The 17,350-nt window shown below is 39.5% G+C and overlaps 1 protein-coding gene across 1 annotated transcript; it reads right to left on the reverse strand.

The window, feature by feature from the left end:
* Nucleotides 1-521: 521 nt before the first annotated feature.
* LOC115017002 (galactose-1-phosphate uridylyltransferase-like) lies at nt 522-16,762 on the reverse strand. The gene is made up of 6 exons (XM_029445163.1): nt 16,726-16,762; nt 8,959-9,128; nt 8,613-8,688; nt 8,147-8,195; nt 2,103-2,145; nt 522-748 (listed from the first exon to the last, which is right to left on the reverse strand). The coding sequence occupies exons 1-6, from the start codon at nt 16,760-16,762 to the stop codon at nt 563-565; spliced, it is 561 nt and encodes a 186-aa protein (XP_029301023.1). The 3' UTR covers nt 522-562.
* Nucleotides 16,763-17,350: the final 588 nt, after the last annotated feature.

Consider the following 17,350-nt stretch of genomic DNA (forward strand, 5'->3'; position numbering starts at 1 on the left):
TGTTTTTGTCATTATCTCTTCTGATTGTGCTCGTTCTCAACATCGCACTGTGGAACACAGGAAATATCGCTCTCTCTCTCTCTCTCTCTCTCTCTCTCTCACTCTCTCTCTCTCACTCTCTCATTCTCTCTGATGTGTTGATTTTGTTTTGATCTCCTTACCTTATAGGCTAACATGAAAAGACAAGAAACACTCTTGTACAAGCCAGACAGAAATATAGATATGATTATGCATTAAAAAAATGAAAATCACAAACGGAAGAAATGGCAGTCATACGCTTACACAAAATGTGACAAAGGCACACAGTTATTGGTCACAGTCAATTAACAGCTATGTTGAGACTTGTCTGGCTCAACATTTTTATGTGAGTCCTTTTTAACACATTCAACTTGTCACACTGAATCTGAAAAGCCAGCATCTCAGACGTACAAATTGGACCAAATCATATTGTGTTGTGTGATAAAAGCTTTTGTTATTTCATGTTAATGCTGCACCTCGAAAGTAGTCGTACCGAAAGAAGTGGTTGGTGTATGTGTCATAATATATGTATGTATTCCTGAACTTAATATTCTCCCTTCCAGGACATTTGATTTATTGGTGTCGTAGAAATTGCTAAATGTTTTCGCACTTGCGCTTGAGTGCAAGTCAAATGACTACCTTGTGTGATTTTATGCATGTGTACATTTCTTACCTGACAGTGAGGGTGAGGATTTGAATAGCCCATCATAGCTCCTTTATTCTCATAGATCTAACACAGAAAATAAGTGGAAAAGTTAAACCAGAATTTAGTTTACCCTTTGGACTGACGTAGTGCAACAAAAATAAGGCAAAGTGAATCAAAACGACAGAAAGAGAAGAAGAAGAGAAGAGCCCTACAGCACTGGGCTGAAGGGAATTCTGTTTACCTCCATGAGTCAAAAGTCAAAGTGGACAATCATTACGCTTAGAGCAAGGAAATACAGGTGTATCCTACGTCAAGTGGCGTGGGGTTAAAGGCAGCACCTCTTTTGTTCCCCGCTAATGTTTTTATTCAAGAAAAAAAAAACTTGTAACAGTTTGTACAAGTGAAAAAAAAAAGAATAAGATTTTGTTTTAGAAAAAACTAATACAAACTTAAGATAATGCATCATCGGCCCATCAGAAATTTATCAAACACATATTTAGTTTTAATTGCCTTCTTATTCTTAGGGTTTCTCATTGTGGTACAATGTTGCTGCTCTTCTTATTAAAATTGCCCAAAATTAAGTCATATGTAACAGATGTCGCTTAAGACTGACGCTATGGAACTATGGAAGGATTTCTCATTTTCGGCAGCTTCGGCTCCTCCGTCCTCGTGTCACTTCCTCGCCTACTCTCATGGGCTGGACTCAAAGGTGAGGAAGAGACTGTAGTTATGGAATCGAGGAGAACGTTAGCATATGGAAAAGCACCACAGGACTTTTATACAGAGCAAATCCTTGCTGATACTGTCAACTAAAACAGTGGTACCCAACCACCGGTACCCGCCCATGGGTCATTTGGTACCAGGCAGCACAGAAGGATTGAATAAAAAAAGATTTTATTTTGAAAGGTTTCATTTTGAAAAATCACCGGATACATCTGTCTGTGCGTCTGTGAAAAAAAGGGACCCAATGAGGAGACATTTAAAAGACAATATCAGGAGTCCTACTTAAAATACGCGTTTATCGCTCTGCATAATATACAGGCTCGCACATGAGGCAACGAAGCCTTCATAATGGCTTTGCCGGCAACCGGCGTTAAAAGACAAGCCTTTGGAGTTTTTTGAAAGAAAAAAACATGAACAAGAAGGACATAAACAATTACTGACGGTCACCACATCAACACATGCAAGTGCACGGAGAGCGTCATACTTAGTGACTAACTGTATTGCTAAGAGAAGAAACCTTTTACTATTGGTGAAGAATTTATACCCCTATATTGGACCGGCTTCGTTGCAGAGACACAAGCTCAGGGCTCCCACTAATTCAGCGTAATGGTGAGTTTTTTTATGCACTTTATATTTGTTCTAATGCCGGATGTATCGTTTTTTTTCGTCATATTTATTGCCCCCCCCACCCCGGTCCGCGAGCATATTGTTTTACATGAAACCGGTCCGTGGCATAAAAAAGGTTGTGGACCACTGAACTAAAAAACAAGAGTATGGGAGAATGGGGCTGTCCTTGGTGCTGATATTAGGTAGTTAATACTGTTTTTAGATTCCCCTGCGGCTCTGCATGTTAAGTGAGAATTTCCTGCACTCAAGTATTTTCAATCTCAGGAAGGATTTTTTATTTGCAGTTATGCAGGAAACAATAATATAAGCTACCAACATCTGGCGACATCCAGGATAACAGAGTGGGGATGATTCAGAAATGCAGAACATGAGGTATTTCTAGGGTCATATTTGGTTGGTCTGTAAATATAATCTAAGAATGTAAATACTTTACACACTAGTTGTGTCACTAAATTGAAGCACAGGCAGACACAAGTGGCTTTCTTTTAACGGGTTTATTGGAGCTTTCTCTTCTCCAGATCCACCATGAAAAATAAACATAACAAACAAACAATGTAGCGTAACTACTTCCGCCGAGACTTCACAATAAAACGTATGTATACTAAATGAAATAATGTGAACAACAAATGCAACTTAAATACATTGAAAATCATGAGGTTATCTTGGAAACTGTAACAAATTATAATTATAGAAAACAATCTAATGGCTACAGTTACACTCCCACCAAATTACACAAATCTTATTGTGGGATTTTTAACACAAAGTTTCAAGTAAATACTTGAATAACATTTCATGTTATTAAAAAATTCAAGAGATTATTTCAGGAAAAACAATTAACGTCTTAGTCTGCCTCAAGCAAGTAACAACCTTCTGTACAGGTCTTTCAAGCAACGCAGTTCTAGTTGTGGGTTTCCCCTTTTTGTCAAATATAGTGTCCGAACTTGGAAAAACTTATTTGATTCTGGCTAGCTTCCATTCATTGCGTGGTGCCAGAACATCTTTTATCTTTTATATGTTTTCAGAGTCAATGTAAGCCCATTGTTCAGGCTTTGTACTTGACTTTATTCTCTGTATGTGGTTAGCTACAAAGACTTGAAATCTTATATGTATATTTATACTTATATGTATATATATGTGTATATATATATATGTGTGTCTATATATATGTGTGTGTGTGTGTGTGCATATATGTGTATATATGTGTGTATAAGTATATATATATATATATATATATATATATATATATATATATATATATATGTGTGTATGTATATAAATGTATATATGTGTATATATATATATATATATATATATATATATATATATATATATATATATATATATATATATATATATATATATATATATATATATATATATATATATATATATATAACATAGTTCTGTTTGTTTAGTTTTATTTCCATTTGGTCTACCTGCTCTTCACGTAGATCTGCATGTTGTCTTTTAGGGGCTTTTTTCTCTGGAGATAGGCACTGATCAATCCACTCCTCCATAGTAAAGCTTTGTAAGTTTGTTTCTTAACGGATGTAATTTAACAGCTGTAACGGTTGTAGCTTTTTCTCAGACGCGGAGGGATACTGACTTGTTGTGTAAAGTAAAACTACAATTCTACCCGTGATATACGCTCATTATACCACGGCTAAAAAACAATCAGATTGCTTGATTTGACATGTCCGTTTTCTAAATATGTGTATATATATATATATATATATATATATATATATATATATATATATATATATATATATATATATGTTTGTGTGTATATATGTGTGTATATATATATGTGTATATATATATATATGTTTGTGTGTGTATGTATGTTATCGAAAGAGCCATAGGCTCCCGACCCCTGCCTTAACAGCTCTGAGCCAGCCAGCCCCAACCCATATAATGTAAATGTAAACACATAAGGGACGGGTTCAGGAATTACATGTTTATTTAAAGTATGTTTTACTTGTACAGACATGTTTATAAGATGTATGTATTTTAATTGCATACATACATTTTATTCAGTGTGGGAGTCCCTAGCACAGGGGTCGGGAACCTATGGCTCTTTCGATGATGCAATATGGCTCACAGACAATTTTGAGCTGACTTTTTTTAACATGATTAACAAGAAATAAATAATTATATTGTGTCATTTTAAGGTAAAACATTTAGCAGCGGCTTTTGTTTTAGTTCTCCCCTCTCCTTTCCTCCACTCTGTCTCTGACTGTAAATGTGTGCGCCCGTGTGTGTGTGTGTTCGCCCTTCGCGAAACAGCTAAGGAGAAACTGCGCAAAGCAAGCAGTAGACCAGGGGTGTCAAACTCAATCAAAGAGTGAGCCAAAATGAAGGTATCGTTTCGGGGGTGAAGCTTGGAAACTGTGCAGCGCCCACAGAGAAATACTTTGCCTTGAGTGTGTAGTTACACTGGAGATCAATCAGCTCCATTTGGATGTTCACATGTGCTGTTTCCACGTCAACTGCAAACGGATTGCTGAGCAGTCTATGCGCAGTCGGGAACACAGCGGTGGAGATGGTTTGTCAGTGTTTGGAAGCACGTAGTGCCCTTGCTACATCCGAGTCTCCCACAGGCAGCTTGGCTTGGAACGCTGTCACTGCATCATACATGTCCGTGATCACACATCCCTGAAGCTGGAGGTTTAACAGTGAGATGCTTCGTTATGTTGCACAAACAGGCCAGCTCACATTGTCACTTTTCATCCCAGAGATCTGTGGTGTCTTTCCCTTTGCTTCCAAAAACGGCCAGATTTCCTCACGCACCTCGAAAAATCTATTCAGCACTTTCCATCGACTCAGCCATCGCCCCGCCATGTTCAGAATGTATCTCCTCAAGAAAAGACTTACATTGACTCTTGTCTGTGTTACGGTGCTTATTACATGTTCCATCTCCAGAGCTTTACAGCACAGCGCTTCCTGGTGTGTGATGCGGCGATACACCGTCAGCTCACCTGCACAGTTCTCCCGCTGCATCTTCTCCCGCATCCTGCACTAATCCGCTCTTTTCATCACATCGCAGGCTCCGTCTGTCGTCAGTCTCGTCAGTTTGTCCCGGGACAGTTTCATTTCATTCACACATTTAGATACTTCCTCAAATATGTATTTTCCAGTGATTGCATTGATGCATTGATTTAATTACCAAAACCGGCGGGCCAGTTATGATAGAGAAATGATATTTTCTCGCGGGCCAGATATACTTGTGGCCTTGAGTTTGACACCCGTGCAGTAGACACAGAAACGTGCACATAAATTAGATAAATAACATAAGCGTTTAGTTTATTTAATAAAAGAGCACCTGTTCAATGTGAAAAGGGAGTTGTGAATATTAAATAAAAATCAGAGGGGAGCGCGGGGTTCCGGTGGGGGGGGGGCACAGACAATGATAGGGGAAACACTGATACCACTTTTAGTACTCGGAGACGTGATATACTTAAAACTCAATTGTATTAAATATATGGCTTGTATGGCTCTCCCAGCCAAAAAGGTTCCCGACCCCTGCCCTAGCATCTGGAAGGGACTTGTTGTAAACATAGGTTGCAGACTTTGCCTGCCTCAAGGCTAGCTGAAGGCTACATTATTTTTGGCGCAAAGCATTGACATCTTTCCCTCAGCTTTGGTCACTTGGTTTGCCTCTGAAACAGTTGTTGTCACAAATGAAGTCATTGACAGTGAATGTTTTTGTGCCTCTTAAGTGTGCTTGGTTGTGCTTGGAAGATTTTTCATGCTGGCAAACATCGCTTTAATCTGAGTGGCACACTTTACAAAAAGCACAAGTTTGCCCGACTCAGCTTTTTATTAAATATGGGAAGGTCTCCTACCATTTGTCTAGTTCAAGGGTCTTCAACGTTTTTCAGGCCAAGGACCCCCAAACTGGTGTAGCGTGGTGCAGGCACCCCCTACTATATATATTGTATAGAAAAGGCTTGAAGAGGTCCGTGCGACAGGGGGAGTTGCGTGGCGGAAATTTATTTTAGTTCACTCCTCTCCTTTCCTCCTCTCTGACTGTAGGTGTGTGTCGCCGCCCTTCGCGAAGTACAGCGGAGGAGTGTAAAAAATAAAAACGTATTTTTTTTGCTTTATCTACAAACAATTTTGCGACCCCCCTGCAGTACCTCCTGTTGAAGACCTATAGTCTAGTTACTTGCATAAAGTTTTAACTTGTTTGCCAAGTACAACTGCGTCTCCATCTATCTCCCGTTCACTGTGACTCTCATCCATATGCCTCATCTCCTTCTGTGTTATTGTTCCTGTTTTCTTCTTCTGTGTGTTTACTGGCGGATAACGTTTTTCAACTAAAGTTAAACATAATACTGCCACCTGCTTTACCGGAGGCCATTTTACCACTGTAAACTTTTTTAAATTAGGCCTATTTTTATTTTTGAAAGGTCAAAAATACGGGATAATTAAGGGAAAAATGGGAGGGTTGACAGGTATGCATCTCGCTTTTATCTTCCATGACCCAAATCCCCAAATTCCCATTTTGTTTTCCCTCTAATTGGCTCTCTGAATGTTGCTGCAGGGCAGAACTCTCTAGTCAATGAGACTGTGTGGACTGAGCGGACAACAAGTAAGAAAAACTGTTCTGAACAAGCAAAGATCCACTACCTACAACATAAAAAGGAAGATACACACAAACTCACACAGAATGAATCTGCTGGGAAGAAAAAATACCCTGAAATGTAACAATCAATACAAAGACAGCGCAACACGTACAGGGCAGTTTCTCTGCTTCTTTACTCTATGAGTGCATGTGGCGAGAAATAACTGCCATATATATATAGCTACATCTGCCAACACATGGGATTTTAAACACCATGTTCAGTTTTCCACCAGCACAGTATTTTGATATATTCTAGGCTATTCTTCGGTTGCTGTGTCACTCTGCTATCAGGCAGAATCTATTTTCCGAAATGCAAGATTGTTCAGGAACCTCTGTAAAGATTCACTGATTCACTATTTTGATAATCGATAAAGTAATTTTTCTGCAAAATCAGTTTTCAGCCTATCAAATCCGGTCATGTTCTGCTTTACTCTGTTTTATATCATATGAAACTGAAACTTTCGTGAGCACATGTCTTTTGCTAGATATGAAATGTGAACGGGTTGTATACACTATATGCTTAAAGCTTCCCTTACTGATCAGCAGCACAGTAAGAGCCATGTGAGGCCAAGCTTCAAGAAAAATAACTTTGTTAGCAAAGGTTTTGCGCAACATAGCTTTCTGTAGTTGTCGTAATTATACACTATTGTGTATTGTGTATGTAAATGAGCGCTGACAAAGCATTAGCTCTCCTGGTAGGCTTCTGAGACCATCTATCGACTTTGACAGAATAAATCCAATAGTCAATGCCAATAGATCAGAAAGTCCACATTTCACGACTGAATACAATATACTCCCAGGAATAAGCACTATTTGACAACATGCAAAGCTCTTATCCACTTTGTACCAACAAACATGGTCTGAGGTAAATATCACAGGCCTGAAATCAAAGTCCTCATGATGTAATCTACTTCCTATGAAACATTTTCATCTGCTGGTGCCACAGAGGATTTCACACTAATTAATATACAATAAGGTCGGTGTGGATTTGTGATTTTGTTTTGCATATTTTAAGATGTCATGAACACAAGTGGCATGCAGCGTGTTGATTAACAAAATCCTCTTCTCTTATAATAGCTGATGATAATCACAACAACTTATGAAAGTTGCCTCAGCATGACCGCTCTGATTGCTCTCATCAGATCAGATTTAATTTGTCATAAATTTGAATGTATCATCAAGGAACGTTGATTAAGATGCATCCTTGAGTTCATTCTAACCACATCTTCTAATATCTAATATACATCTCATTGTGACACTGTATGTTTTATTTATTTCTTTTTAAAAAAGAACCAAGTATTAAAACATAAATGTTGCTAATTGATGTATTGTAACACATTTTGTTACATTATTTATTCTGTCCTTTGGCATATTTTCATAGTTTCATAGGATGTATCATTCCAATTAATAACATTCCCACATATTGTACACAAATGTATTACACAGTGTGACGGCAGTCATTGATTATTCCTGTAATGTGTGACATGAATCTTTGCTCTTACCAGACGCCCCTGGCAGCTTTAGACTGGAACAGTGGATGTTGATCTGAACCTGAAGAACACATCAGCAAATGTAAGTTGTTTAACAAAAGGTATCACGCTTTCAACAATTACTTTTCTTTGTAATCTTAGGCACAATCACATTGACCACCTGCACTTTTTAGCCCTGATTGAACAGTTCATAGTTCCATGAAATGATTTCAAATGTTTTGTGCCTAAGATGTAGATAAAATAAGTCGGCAAATTGACTTGTATGATCCGCAAGTGATCAACAACTTCTTCATTTTGGAATCCTATTTCCACTAGGGTTTAGGAATTGTTCCTATCCACCCCTAGGTAAGACAATTGTGAGTATTTAATCAAACATAACAGCAGTGGTTGTTCCCAGATCAGCACTCTTCTGACTGCATTTTTCTAGTCTATTATGTGATACAATGAGCATTTTTACAGCATCAAAAATGGCATTTACCAGGATCTGGAGCATCTGGTTGAAGAGCAGTGAAGTCATTTTCAAAAAGAAAAGTGCTTTCATAGCCTGGATTTACCTGGAGAGAAACAGACAGAAACAGAGATATCAAAGAATGGTAGAAAACAACTAAATCTAATTCTTGTCCAAAGCATATACCATTTATAATTGTCATATGTTTGGTTGCCGCAGTTTTCCAGATATGTATAAAAAATGACATATGCATTAAATAGTATTGATACATTATAATTTCAGTGAAATGGTTTATTACAGAATCAATTGCAACTAACTGCATAGAAACTGAAGGGATGTTTGCATCGATTGAATTATTGTATCTCCCTGTTCTTACCTCTCCATTTGCACATGTGTTCCCGGGACAGAGTGGGTTGCGGGAGTCATGTCTGGGTATGTGTTCCTCAGGAGGTTTTTCTACCTGACCTGCCCAGGGTCTCTTCATGCGGTGAGCGGACACCAGGACCCATGTGTCCCACAGAGGGTTATAACGCAGATGCTGGTGCTCTGCAGAGTTTTGGAGACATAAGACAAGGCAATGTAATTACAGGGAGAGCTGGTTCTCTCAAGGGCATGTGGAAATCATGAATTTATCATCAAACTTAGTATTACCTGCTTATTCATAGAAACATGAATTGATCACCAAGCTTAGTATCACTTGCTCAATCTTAGATGTACACTGTACTTTTATATCTTGATTCATGTAACATACACATTACTATATATGTATATTGTTGTACTTTTATACCTTGATTAAAGTACCATAAGCATTACTATGTATGATGTTATAATATTATACTTTTGATCAGAATTATATGCATGTCCATGATTAAAAAGAGTACTTACACAAAGTGATTTGAACTGTGGCACACAGGGTGCAGGGAGCTAGCTTTGTTTTGACTATAACCAGATAAGGTATGCGTAAGAAAAGATGCCCATTCCCCTATCATAGCAGGTGTTGTGTAGAACAGCAGTAACCCAAGGCATGAGAAGACCTTGAGAGTTCTTCGGACTGAGAAAATGTTATGGTAAAACGTTACGCACTCTGTGTCATGCTCAGACATGAATCAGAGATTTACTGTTCAGCATGTATACATAATGTAGTGTAAGTTCAAGCATGTATACTTAATGTCAAGAGGCGTGGTCACGCCTACCGCACCAACAAAGGCCACCTACAACGACCAATAAAAAGAAGGGATACTCATATTTTGCTAGTGTGTATATACTGTATGTGAATGCTCATTCGGGGCCTTTTTGTGAAACTGCGAGACAGCTAACTGCATTTCTGTGGTCTGTGGAACAGTGAAGCCGATCGGTCCACATATCACATACCAAAGTGTCCCCACAATGTGCCGCTTTGCCGTCGAGCCGCAAATGAGACATACACACTTTTCTTTCACTGTTGTAAAAAATAATTCTTCCTCCCAATCATTGTGAAAATAGTTAGTTTTCTTTCGCTTTTCTGCAATGTTTAGCGTAAAAAGCGCACCTAGTACCCCATCGTAGCTGCTCCCGCTAGCTTGTCTGGAAATGGAGATTTAGCTTCACTCTGACCCCAGACAGGTTCATATATACATAAAACATTTTAGTTATTTTTTATTCTATATTCAATATTGTCATTTTAAAATAAAGATACAAATACAAATTTTAGACGGAGCTTCATGGTGACTAGTGCTATTTTTAGAACATGCTCTGCGAGCGACTCGGGACACCGCGTTGTCTACCCCTGCTGTACAGCAACACGGGTGATGTATGTATATGACATCAACCTAATTTACAGAACTACTTCCAGTCATGGCATACAATTTCAAGACGACTAAAAGTGTGGTTAACATTGATGACTTGTCTGAGGTTCTTCACTATTTGTTGTCATCTCATGAATATGACGTTGGTCTCATGAAGAATGTAGAGCCTCTGACAATCCACCCAAAGTCTGATTTCCACCCATGCATGAAAAAATTAGCTTTAGCTTCCGGAAGGCTCAACATTACTCCAGTATGTTGATGATTTACTAATTTGCAGTACATCTGAGGCCGTGTGTAAATCTGACACGATGGCCCTCTTAAAACATCTGGCTGCTACTAGCAACAAAGCAAGTCTATCCAAATTACATTTTTCTCAAACTCAAGTATATAAACTATTTAGGACATGTGATCACAGTAGAGGGCAGATCCCTCTCTCCTAAGCGTATTGCAGCTATTTAGTTCACCCTGTTTTTAAACCTACCACAAAAAAACTAATGATGAGTTTTGTTGGTATGGTGTCATTTTGCCACCAGTGGATATCTCACTACTCAGAAAGAGAGGCACACCTCTCTTCCATGATTGATGGTAAAGATCTTAGTGCATATGACAAACTGACCTGGACTGCTGACGGTGACAGAGCTTTCACTGACTTAAAGAGCTCTCTTTTAAACGCACCCACATTGGGTCTCACTAAACCTGACTTACCATGTATCCAGTTTGTTGACCAAAAGGACGGCTACATGACTTCTGTACCGACTCAAGACCATGGTGGTAAGAAAAGACCTACTGCTTATTTCTCCACTAAACTCGACCCTGTAGCCGCAGCACTTCCTCTGTGTCTCCGAGCTATGGCAGCTGCGTCTCACATTCTTCACACACAGAAAACATCACATTTGTCAGCACACTACTTGACATGCCTAACATCACGGTTAACTATGCTTAATCCAGCTACTCTTTTTCTCATTTCTGCAGATGGAGATGAACATGACTGTGTGGCTACTGTTAACCAAGTTTGCACCCCCAGAGTTGATCTGACTGATTTTCCTCTTTCTAACCCAGAGATGGAACTGTTTGTGGATGGGTCAGCATCTCGTTCACCTGACACCTGACAGTGGGTTTTGCATTATGTACTGAACAGAACATTCTGTTTAGTGGTAAACTCTATTTTCATCTCTCTGTCAAAGCAGCTGAGCTCATTGCACTCACAGAAGTATGCAAATTAGTACACTGATTCCAGATATGCATTTGGAGATGTTCATGATTTTGGAACATTATGGAAACATAACGTCTTCCGGTAAACTCATTGCTCACTCACACCTCATGTCTGGTCTTGCAACACCTGACAAACCATTTGAACATTCCATGATGGATTTCATTGAATTAACCCCACTTGAAGCATTGCAATCTCAGTTGAGAAGTGCCTACCCACCTCATCGGAGGCGGTCCTGCACATCATTGATTCACTGACCCCTTCCAGATCCTCCTCATCACAGACATTCCAAGATTGCTGAGAGAGCAACTTGGGTTCATACCAGCCACTGCAAGAAGATCCTCGAAACATATGACAACATCTGTTCGCATACCTCACCGACTGGCACAGGCAAAACGCCGACAGCTAGGAAAGTCACCACCACGCTTTGGGGATTCGTCAGAAGTGTAAGCCTAGTGCTGCTTCTCAGATGGCCAACGAAAGTAAGAGAGAGAGAGAGAGGTGAAACAGCTCTCTCCTCCACCAGTAGCTTACCAAAGCTCCACCAAGTGACGTGCCAGCAGACAGCCTGTGTCAACTACGAGGGCTCCAAAGTGGAACGCAGATCTTCACCATGGCATCTCTTCCATCACCCAGACGGTCAATGTGTTCCCTATTTTTAATATTGTGTATTATTGTGATTCCTTTGTTTCTACTATTCAACCCACCAACTGACATAACAAACCATACCCTCAGAAGAACAAAGCATGCTACAATCACATCAACCCTGGTAGACAACTTATGGTTGACGTTAGCAAACTATTCAGTGTCCATTACCACCAACCACACATGTCATGTCTGCAAGAACCTCTCTGTTGCAACTTCCACTGCCTTATAAGGCATGTGAAGAGACAGGGATACAAATATCAAATGTCACTGTTTTCCTTTAACATCCTCACACCATGCCCCACAAAGTGCATGGGATTGCATGCTCATTAGGGGCATGCCCAAAAGACGCTGCATTGTCTTCCACGTACGTCAACGGCCCATTTTTATCCGTTTATTCCTAATAACACGGACGGTTCATTTACCTAAGCTCTTTCCAGACTAGAAACACTGGCCCATGAGCTCACAAGCCTTAATCAGTTTTATGATTCTTGGTTGTTGCATCATTCCATGCATTAGAAGGTTTGTCATTGTCGTGGAAATGTATCATATAGTCTTCTTAAATGTTATCTTTATAAGGTTGTTTGGCCTTACAGTCACTAACCCTGTATTTTCTCACAGTTGTCATACACATATCTGATGTCCCTGTGTCTGCTAACATTTAACAGACAATAAGGTGCCACTTTGACCATTGTCAGGGAATTATCAGACGGATGTTAACTGTTGTAATTAACATGCGTGATGTCTCTGTGCCGAAACAGAAATGTGTATTACCTGATCCTGCCCATGCAACTCTACTGTATAAATGACTTGTGTTTCTGTATACTCTGTGTCAGATACTTGTAGCACACGTGGCTGCAGGTTATCTGTCCTTTCAGCTGAAATTGATTTAGTTCTGTTAAACACTTCTGACTCTTCATTAAATAACACCAAAGCTCTAACTTCTATATTTGTTCCTTTCTTGCCGGAAGGTGATTCATTTTTTAATTGCCACCACAGTGACCAAGAGTGAATTCTAATCATGTGCATGTGAAGTCAACCTGACAAACTAGTCACTCAAAGTTAATGTTATCCTCTTCATGTTGGTTTAGCAACGACAGGAAAATGCTGATTTGTTATGTTGAATGCTGCCAATCATGGCAACAACTAATAATTATTTATATTTATGAATTAATTGGTCCTTTTAAAAAAAGTCATTTATTCTATAAAATGTCAAACATTTGTTATACTCTATAATCTAGATATTGCACTTGCAATTGCATTCAGATACAGATGATTATGGTATAGCGTGATGTGGTTTATAGGGATGACTGTTTCAGTAGTAAATCAGCAGGAACTCAAGTCCCAAGGCTACACAGCTGACTGTGTGTACTGTAACGCAATAAGCTCTCTGTCAATGCAAGAAGACAGGCCTATCTGAGTGGTTTGACATCAATATTGATTTCAGGGAGCCTATACGGTCTCTTTTACATGGAAATTTAATATGACCGAACTCCAATGAAAAATATGTGAATTGAATGCTTCCTCTAGTATCTGAAAAAAAGCTTCCGGGTATAATATGTCTAAAGAAAGGTTATAATGACTAGAACGTACCAATAAATGTGGCTTTTACACAAATCACTTTGGTTGAATAAATATGTTGTAATAATTGGTTGAAATTGGTTGATTGCAAGCGTGATGCGTTTAGGTAGCATTAGATGTAAACAGTAAGAAGACAATATCTAGTGCTCTGTAGTGTTATGGACCAATACGAAGTTCAATATCCTAATTCAGGGGTCGGGAACCTTTTTGTCTGGAAGAGCTATAGAAGCAAAAAAAATGTAATGTATTTCCTTGAGAGCCATATATTTAATAAAATTGAGTTTTAAGTATATCACGTCTCCGAGTACTAAAAGCGCTATCAGTGTTTCCCCTACCATTGTCTGCAAGAAAATATCATATGTCTATCATAACTGGCCCGCCGGTTTTGGTAATTAAATCAATGCATGGCACAACCACAGGAAAAGACATTTTTGAGGAAGTATCTAAATGCGAAATGAAACTGCTCCGGGACAAACTGACGGGACTGACGACAGATGGAACGCCTTAGATGCGCGGTGAAAGAGCGGATTAGTTGGATGCGGGAGAAGATGCAGCTGACAGTGTATCACTGCATCATACACCAGGAAGTGCTGTGTTGTAAAGCTCTGGAATTGGAACATGTAATAAACACCGGACATGTATGATGCAGTGAGAGCTTTCCAAGCCAAGCTGCCTGTGAGAGACTCTGATGCAGCAAGGAAACTTTGGTCACTGCGTGTTTCCAAACATTGACAAACCATCTCCACTGCTGTGTTCCCGGCATTTGCCGACTTAACAGCTCAGAAATTAAAATTGAACTGCTCAGCAATCCGTTTGCAGTTGACATGGAAACAGCACATGTGAACTTCCAAATGGAGCTCATTGACCTCCAGTGTAATGACACACTCAAGGCAAAGTATGACTCTGTGGGCGCTGCACAGTTTCCAACCTTTATGCCGCTCAGATGCTTTGCATGCTTAGAAGCACATACCTGTGTGAGCAGCTTTTCTTTGTGATGAAAATGAACAAAAACCCACACAGGAGTCTCACTGATGCACAGAACTCCAAACATTAAACTGGCAGCTAAGAAAAGATTCCAAACATCTGGCTCTAATATATGTGCATACTCAGAGAATGTAGCCTACCTTAATATGTTCCATATCTTTTTGAAGTTTATCCAATATGTCTATCCTGTTCAATAAATGTGGACCGTGTTTGGCCCTCGACGTAGTCCCAGTTTTTCATTTTGGCCCTCTCTGTGATTGAGTTTGACACCCCTGGTCTACTGCTTGCTTTGCGCAGTTTCTCCTCTGTTCTATTTCGCCCCCTTCACACACACACACACACACACACACACACACTCACACACACACACACAGACGGGCGCACATACTTACACTCAGAGACAGCGGAGGAAAGGAGAGGGGAGAACTAAAGAAAAATCTGCTGCTAAATGTTTTACTATAAAATGACACAGTATAATTATTTATTACTTGTTAATCATGTTAGAGAATGTCAGCTTAAAATAGTCTGCGAGCCATATCGCGTCATCGAAAGAGCCATAGGTTCCCGACCCCTGTCCTAATTACTTGTAAAGTATGTATGTAGTATGTTTGTGTGTATTTGGCATTTAGCAAGGAATAGATAAAACCACTAAATGTTGAATGGAGCTTGGAATTACTTCTCTGTACCAATGTAAACAAGAGATCGGCAGCTACCATATCCGGAACATACCTGTCAACATTGGAATTTCAAAATAAGGGAAATTTTCTGGCGGACTCCGTCCATAACAACTCTCAGCCCCCCAGCCCCTACCCATATAATGTAAATGTCAACATATAAAGGACGGGTATATACATTCAGGAAATACATGTATGTAAAGTATGTATAGTAATAAATAAAATACATATATCTTATAAACATGTCTGTACATACTTGTATACACATGTTTATAAGATTTATGTATTTTATGTATTAGTTATCATCAATTTATTTGATGATTGATGAGCTGTGAGGTTTTTGTTTTCCCTGACGAGTACTTCCTTGCGATGGCAGAGTCGGGAAACTTGTCCGCGACACTGTGATTGAAATCATCGCAGAAGCGGAAGGCTACATTATTTTTGGCGCAAAGCATCGACATCTTTCCCTCAGCTTTGGTCACTTGGTCTGCTTCCGAAACAATTCTTGTCACAAATGAAGCCATTGATAGTGTATGTTTTTGTGCCTCTTGGACGATTTTTCTCGCTGGCGAACATCGCTTATTCCATTGTGTGCAATGCTAACATCTGAATGGCACACTCTGCTTTTTATTGAATAAAGGAAGGTGTCCTCTCATTTGGCTAGGTACTTGCATAAAGCTTTAACTTGTTTGGCAGGTACAACTGTGTCTCCATCTATCTCCCGTTCACTGTGACTCTCATCCATATTGTTTTGTCTTCTTCTGTGTTATTGTTCCTGTTTTCTTCTTCTCTGTGTTTACTGGCGGATAACGTTTTTCAGCTAAAGTTAAACATAATACCGCCAACTGCTTTACTGGAGCCCACTTTACCATGTACACTTTTTTAAATTAGGCCTATTTTTATTTTTGAAAGGTCAAAAATACGGGATAATTAAGGGAAAAATGGGAGGGTTGACAGGTATGCATCTCGCTTTTATCTTCCATGACCCAAATCCCCAAATTCCCATTTTGTTTTCCCTCTAACTGGCTCTCTGAATGTTGCTGCAGGGCAGAACTCTCTAGTCAATGAGACTGTGTGGACTGAGCGGACAACAAGTAAGAAAAACTATTTTTATTTTTGAAAGGTTAGAAATACGGGATAATTACGGGAAAATATTTCAACGGGAGGACAGCGGGAAAGAAGGTAAAATACGGGATAATCCCGGGAAAAGCGGAAGGGTTGACAGCAATGATCTGGGATGAATTAAATAATTGTAAATGATCTACCTTTTGGATCAAAACTGACTTCTATTTTGGCGCTCATGTCTGTCGGTGCTGTTTGAGAACTGTCACCTCACCCATGTTAAATCCCTGAACCATCAACTCCTTCTGAACTTTAATTAACAGCTAGCTACCTTCTGTCCCAAAACTCCTCTACCTGCTTGCCGTTTGGGACAAATCAATGTGTGATGAGAAACCTCTAAATCGAGAAAGAAATGATAATAAAAACAGCCACTTCCGGACCCCACCTGACCGGGAAGAAGCATACTTGTACAGCATACATACACATCTTCTCTCCCATTGGCGTGTTTAAAACAACCTGTCTGCCTCTGTTCACATGTGTAGTCAAAACTGCTGCTGTGTCTTTGTTTATTTTTGTTTCCACTATGTCTATAGTCAAAACGAGTTTAAAACTATTCCTGTTTGCTGCAGTCACTGTCCTGGCTGTGCTGCTACTGCAGCACTGGATGGCCACCAAGCAGTACGTTTTCAACAAAGAACACGTCGCCAATATTTTAGAAAGGTTCATGTGTTATTGGGGGGCGTTTGTTTTATAGCAGGAGTGGGGAACCGCCGGACCATTTGATCTGGCCCTCGAGGTAATTCATAAACACAGGAAAAAAAAGAAACT

Source organism: Cottoperca gobio, chromosome 12 (assembly GCF_900634415.1).
Source record: "Cottoperca gobio chromosome 12, fCotGob3.1, whole genome shotgun sequence".
Taxonomy (NCBI): Eukaryota; Metazoa; Chordata; class Actinopteri; order Perciformes; family Bovichtidae; genus Cottoperca; species Cottoperca gobio.

What these genes read in the sequence shown, in the direction of transcription:
- LOC115017002 (XM_029445163.1), bottom strand. Translation starts at nt 16,762, where the DNA reads ATGAGCGCCAAAATAGAAGTCAGTTTTGATCCAAAAG. An exon ending in AGTCAGTTTTGATCCAAAAG is followed by an intron (nt 9,129 to 16,725) that starts GTAGATCATTTA and finishes AAAACTCTGCAG; the next exon opens with AGCACCAGCATCTGCGTTAT. An exon ending in ATGCCACGGACCGGTTTCAT is followed by an intron (nt 749 to 2,102) that starts GTAAAACAATAT and finishes TTTCTGTGTTAG; the next exon opens with ATCTATGAGAATAAAGGAGC.